Source organism: Trypanosoma conorhini (genome assembly GCF_003719485.1).
Source record: "Trypanosoma conorhini strain 025E chromosome Unknown Tco_14.4_contig_00564, whole genome shotgun sequence".
Classification (NCBI taxonomy): Eukaryota; Euglenozoa; class Kinetoplastea; order Trypanosomatida; family Trypanosomatidae; genus Trypanosoma; species Trypanosoma conorhini.
The window spans coordinates 6,515-12,408 of record NW_021704652.1 but is presented as its reverse complement, the minus strand read 5'-3'; the positions used below and the strand labels follow the sequence as shown (position 1 = coordinate 12,408).

The 5,894-nt window shown below is 64.3% G+C and overlaps 4 protein-coding genes across 4 annotated transcripts, besides 1 other annotated feature; 2 read left to right on the top strand and 2 right to left on the bottom strand.

The window, feature by feature from the left end:
• Positions 1–511, top strand: Tco025E_07373 (uncharacterized protein; the record flags this gene model as incomplete). Its single annotated transcript, XM_029374239.1, has 1 exon — positions 1–511. A coding segment is annotated over one exon (511 nt), but the record flags the coding sequence as incomplete, so codon positions are not given.
• A 105-nt stretch (positions 512–616) lies between these two features.
• Tco025E_07372 (putative O-sialoglycoprotein endopeptidase) lies at positions 617–1,750 on the bottom strand (the record flags this gene model as incomplete). The annotated part of the gene is made up of 1 exon (XM_029374238.1): positions 617–1,750. The coding sequence occupies one exon, from the start codon at positions 1,748–1,750 to the stop codon at positions 617–619; it is 1,134 nt and encodes a 377-aa protein (XP_029225658.1).
• Positions 1,751–1,979: 229 nt separating this feature from the next.
• Positions 1,980–2,003: a microsatellite.
• A 203-nt stretch (positions 2,004–2,206) lies between these two features.
• On the top strand, positions 2,207–2,539 carry Tco025E_07371 (uncharacterized protein; the record flags this gene model as incomplete). The annotated part of the gene is made up of 1 exon (XM_029374237.1): positions 2,207–2,539. The coding sequence occupies one exon, from the start codon at positions 2,207–2,209 to the stop codon at positions 2,537–2,539; it is 333 nt and encodes a 110-aa protein (XP_029225657.1).
• Positions 2,540–2,969: 430 nt separating this feature from the next.
• Tco025E_07370 (putative FG-GAP repeat protein) lies at positions 2,970–5,501 on the bottom strand (the record flags this gene model as incomplete). Its single annotated transcript, XM_029374236.1, has 1 exon — positions 2,970–5,501. The coding sequence occupies one exon, from the start codon at positions 5,499–5,501 to the stop codon at positions 2,970–2,972; it is 2,532 nt and encodes an 843-aa protein (XP_029225656.1).
• Between the last annotated feature and the right edge of the window lie 393 nt (positions 5,502–5,894).

Sequence of the window (5,894 nt, the reverse complement as noted above, 5' to 3'; positions counted from 1 at the left end):
CCCCCGTCCCTTGCAGCACCCCGCGGCAGGGGGCGAAGCCCGTTTCTCTTCATGGTCGCCGCGGGCCTCGCTGGCGCGGGGCGCCGAAAAGGAGAAGCCGCGCAAAAGCCACCGGCCGCAACATCCTATTGTCCCTGACAAGTGCCTATTCCGCCGCGGCTGGCGCTTGCCAGTGTGCCTTTTGAGCGTGTTTCGCAACGTCTTGCCACGATGCGCAAAACAGCGGCGGCGGCAGGACTGCCTCTTGACAGGGGGAGTGGTTGCAGAGAAGGCGGGGGAAGAAAGAGGTGACACACGAGCTGCGGCGGGCGCAGCGCACCGGGGACTGCCCGCGCGAGACCGCACGCAGCCGCAGGGGCACAACATTGGCAGGGGCGGCCGAGGAAGCCTCCGCTTCAGTTTGCCTCCCTCCCACTCCTCCCTCTCCGTTGCAGTGAGTAGGGTGTTGTGCCCATGCTTGAGGAAGCGTGGCAAATACAAGTTTTCCGGCCTATTCCTCGTTTTTCGCTGACGTACAGGAAGTCGAGCATGCGCCTGCCTATTTTTCCGTTGTTGTTTTTTATTTCCTTTCTGGTTGTACGCCGCGGGGCCCCCTGGGTGGCGTGCTGTTGCGCTCTTATGAGCGCCACGAGACGTGCACGTCGTCGGTGCGGAACCGCTGTGTGACGGTTGCGTTTGGCAGCGGTGTGAAGCCGCCGGCCGCGTACTCCAGCAGCCCTGCGTAGGCAATCATGCAGCCGTTGTCGATGCAGTAGCGGGCGTCCATGTCGTAGCACTTTCCCCCACGCGACTGCGCCATCTCCCGCATCATTTTCTGCAGCCGCAGATTACATCCGACGCCGCCGACGATGAGCACCTCGTTGGAGTCGCACTGCGCCATGGCTCGCTCAGTCACCTCCGCCAGCACGGCAAACATCGTTTCCTGCAGCGAGTAGCAGATGTCATCGATGCCAAACGGCTCGTCCACGGCATTCTGGACCCCGTTTGGCAGTGCCCGTCGCTGCGTGGACGACGACGACGCGGCCGCAGCGGAGGTCGCGGTTGGTGGGCACTTCTCCTTGTCCGTGAACTGCGGATGCTGCAGCAGCGCCTCCACGAAGGAGAGGAGACCGCTGAATGACATGTCCATCCCCTTCACAACGTAGGGAAGCTCAATGAAGCAGCGTCCGCGCTTGGCGCACTGCTCGATGTTGTACCCGGGCGCGGGATCGTTGGAGAGCCCGAGCAGCCGCGCGGCGCGGTCCAGGCAGTTCCCCACCGCAATGTCAATGGTCTCCCCAAAGATGCGGTAGCGGTGTTCCGCGTAGGCAATCACCTGCGTGTTGCCGCCGCTCACGTACAACACCACCGGATTCCTGCTCCCCGTGACGACGCGCCCCATTTCAATGTGCCCGATGCAGTGGTTCACGCCAACCAGCGGCACAGACCACAGCAGCGAAAGGGTTTTGGCGACGGTGCAGCCCACTGCGAGCGGCGCCCCCATGCCTGGCCCCTTCGTGTAGCAGATGACGCTGATGTCGGCGGGGCGCACCTGCGCGGCGGCCAGGGCGGCCTGCACCAGACGCAGAATGTGCGTCGTGTGGTGCTGCGCCGTCTCGCGCGGCAGAAAGCCCGTCCCGGCGGGGGTGATGTACGTCGCGCGCTCGTTCGAGAGCACGTTTCCCGCCGCATCCACGACCCCCACCCCAATTTTGTTTGCACTTCCCTCAATCCCCAACGCGAGGATGCGCCGGGTGCCGGCTCTCGTCATCGCCTCCCCTCCCAACGCGTCTGCTACCACGCGGATGCCTCCTCGCACGCTGCCCGGCCTAGTGGACGGGAAATGACTACCTACTGGAGCTCCGCGTTCGCCGCGGCAGCTGCTGCTGCTGCGGGGTCGAGAAGAGGCAGAGAAAAGCCGCACGGGGCAGCACACAAACGCAGAAATCCACGCCTACAAACATGGAGACGCCCAGAGCGGCAACTCCGTGCCCGAAGCACCTCCCGCCCGCCCGCCCGCCCGCTGAAGGCTGCGACGTGGCGGCACAGAAACCTCCGCAGCTGCCGACGCATCGTGACCGCCGTCTCTTCTTCCCACTGCACAGCAGCAGCGCGGCGGCAGCTGCCGCAAAAAAAAAAAAACGGAAGCAAGCACAAAAACAAGCAGGGAGGGAAATAAGTTTGATGTGTCATACTTCCTCATGCAGCGCCAGAGTGTCCAACCCCAATGATGCCTTCCTCCCTCCCCCGCGGTGTGCGCACGCCCCGCCCCTCATTTTTCATCATGCATGCCGAGCTGCCATCGGCTGGTGTGCGAGATGAGACGCATCTTCGCGGTGTACTGCTTCTGACGCTCGACGTGGCCCTTCCGACGTCGCAGTTGCGTGGCGGCAGGGGAGTACAACGCGGTGGCCACTTGGTACGTGCTGACGGGCCGCTCCGACGCCGGCGCGAAGGCGGCGGAATAGCCGATGGAGTCCACGTACGTCTGCTTCTGCAGCTGTCGAGCGGCGCGGGAGAGGCGCCACATCCGGCGGTGTCTCTAGCTACGCGGCGCTGAAACCTTCCGCGCCGACAGCGAAACAGCAGGGGGCGAGAGAGCAAAACAGGTGCGGCACGGCTGGGGCAGCGCCAGTGGGCGTCACTCTCCCCACAGCGAGAAAAAAAAAAAAAAACAGAGGCACGGGGAGAGGCAGCGAGAGGGCTTCACTTCCCTCCTACTGTTTGTTTTCTACTGTAATAAATACGCACACGAGCACGCAACGGCACAGACAAAAAGAAAAACGCAAAAGCCGTCGCGTTACTCTGCCCGCAGCCTCGTACGAGCGCGCTGCCTTGGTGGGAGGCGGTGGGCAAAGACACAAGCGGAATAAAACAGAGCATGCGTCTCCACGGATGCCGATGATGCTGGTTTTTTTTCCCACTTTTTTTTTTCAGTTCCTTCATTGGTTTCGTGGCGCTGCAGCCCTCCCTCCCTGCGACCCCCAGCGTTAGTAGTAATGCGCCTCGAACGGGGGCGGCTCCACCTCGTGCCGTTTGCTAACAAAAGAGATGGCGAGGCACGCCAGCAGGAATGGGATCAGAAACGCAAACTTAATGCTTTCCAGGAAGTGCATGTTGAAGCTCAGGGCGAGGCTGTCCTCGTAACTCTGCCCATTCGGCAGCGTCATCACCACGGCGAGGGAGGCGTACATCCGCTCCAGCGGGGCGCGGAGCGGGATGGAGTAGGTCCCGGGGGCGCCGTACACGTGCTGGTGCACCAGCACCCGTGGGCCAATCGTGATGGTGAGGCCGTAGCGCCGCCGCGCCGCGTCCACGCGGCGCTTGTCGTAGATGGTCACCAGAACCACAAAGTGGTCCCCGCGGATGTCGCGCGACACGCGGCTGCTGGGGTGAATGAAGACCCCGACGTACCCCTCGGAGGCCGTGAAGCCGTTGGTGGACTTCACGCGGCTGGTCCACGCCTTGAGGGGGTGAAAGGTGGCCGGTGTCTCGAACACCATGACGCTCCCGCTCAGCGTGCTCACGACGAGGTCTAGCTTGCCGTTACCGGTCAGGTCGTCGGCGAGCACCATGGTGGAGGACTTCTCGTTGATGTCAATGCCGTCCACGCAGCCCGTGGTGCCGCTCACGATGTACAGCACCCCGTCGTGGGAGGGGACGACAAGGTGCAGCCCCTCCGGGCCACGCTGCTGCGAGGGTAGCGTGTTGTTTAGGTTTACAGGCAGCGGCGGGGCGAGAATAGGCCCCTCCGTCGCGACTGGAAAGTGCGGCAGCGGTACGCCGTCGCGTCCCCGCACCGCGTAGAGCAATCCGGCGGTGGTGCCAAACGCCAGGTCAATGGCCCCATCCCCGTCCACGTCGCCGTAGGTGATGTGCTCACCGACGGCGCCGGAAAAATTTTTGCTCCACAGCTGCTTTCCCTTCGCGGAGAAGCACGCCACGTTGCCGCCGGTGTCACCGGCACACACGTCGAGCACGCCGTCCGCGGTGACGTCCTCCATCGAGGCCGAGGATGCTATCGGGCTGCTCATCCACACCGGCCAGCCAGGAAGCTGTTTGCCGCGGCCGTTGAAGCCAAAAATGGCCCCGGCCGTCGTCGTGACGTAAATGTCCTGCTGGTTGTCCTCATCGGGGTTGGCAACCACGGGCGACGAGAGCGCGTAGGCCGGGGTGGTGTCGTTCTTCCGCGTGAGGTGCAGCACCTGCAGCCACCGCACCTCCCCCGTCACGAGGTTCAGCACCATGAGCACGTCCGCCACGTAGTCGTCGACGTCGATGTCGGGCGGGAGCAGCTCCGCCTTCTCGCCCTCGTACGCCTTCCTGTCGAAGAAGTAGCTGAGGTGCAGCACAATGTCGAGCTCGCCGTTGCCATCGACGTCCACAATGACCGGGGTGGACATGATGTGCGGGTCCACCGCCACCTCGTCCTCGCCCACCACCACCGTCGTCGGGTTGCGCATGTTGCGGAAGTTGAAGGCGTCGTGCTCGCCCTCGTAGTTCACGCTGCTCTTGTACAGCTCCGGGTGGTACAGCATCTCCATCGACGCCTTGGCCTCCGGGCTCAGCCACCCCTCCGCCCCGATGCCCTGCTGCTTCTCCACCGCCGCACCGTCGTCGTCGTCGCCGTCGTCGAAGAAGTCGTCCAGGTCGTCAATTTCAACCTCAGGCTTGTTGGCGGCGTCGCCGTCGTCGTCGGGCGCCGCTGCCGCCGCCGCCGCCTCTGCGAGATGGCGGCGCAGCGGGGCGGCAGGTGGCCGCGACGCCCCAACCGCGGCGGCGTCGGCGGCGGCAGTGGCACGGGGGCCGTCGCTGGTGTTGTGGCGCGTGTGGGGCGACCGCGGCGTCATGTACACCATCCGCCGGGCGCGCATGATGCGGTTGAGGTCCTCCTCGGACCGCCGCACCGGCTTCACCTTAAAGCTCACCGCCTCCGCCCCGGTGAGGTTCTTCTGCGCCCAGTTCTTTTTGATGGGCAGAGAGGGCACCTGCACCGCCCCGCGCGCCTTTCCATCCTCGCCAAACACCATCAGCTCGCCGGTGTACATGGCGACGAGCCACTCCGTCCTGCCGTCGCCGTCCATGTCGACAGGGATGGGGCTGGCGTAGGACTTGAAGTTGGGGTGCACGAAGGGGAAGCCGAGCTCGTCCTCGCCGTTGACGCCGTCAATGGCCTCCAGGTACTGCGTGTACGTCGGCACCAGGATCTCCTTGTTGCCGTCGTGGCTCAAGTCGACGATGCGGGGGGTGGCGAACACGCTGCTGCCCACCCGTGTCGTCCACTCCAAATTCACACCGGCGCGGCACGTGTTGGAGGCGTTGCCAGCCGCGCCAACCGGCGCGCCCTCCAGCGCCACCGCGTCCTCCGGCAGCAACCGCCGGCGTGACGGCTTCTGCACCAGCGGCTCCGCCCACTTGACGGGCGCGGCACTCGCGACGACGGCAATCGTGAGCAGAAAGAGAAGAGTGGCTGTGGCCCGCATCATGCCGGCGCACACCCGATGTGACGGGCGATATTCCATTTTTCCACCGAATGTATGCCTGACTTCCTTCCTTTAAATAGTTCTTTTCGTGTTTGCTTTTCCTTTTCGGTTTCGTGTCTTACGGCCCCCCTCTCCGCCTTTTCCTACACCCAATCCAAGGCACCTAAGAAGCACTGCAAGAAGAAGGAGAAAGAGAGAGGAGGCGTGTGCGGCCCCGCTCTCGCGCCGTTGCTTCTCCTGCCGCCGCTCCCCGCCCTGCAACGGTGGAGGCGAGCGGCATGGCGTCGAAGCCGTTGAAGGGGTCCCGAAAAGGTGGCGCAGAGACGAAGAAGGCGGCGGCCAGAGAGGACCGGCGCGGATGGTGCTCTTGCTGGCCAGCGCCCACCCACCCGCTGGTTACTTCCTCCCCACGCCCGCCAGCGGGAACCTACA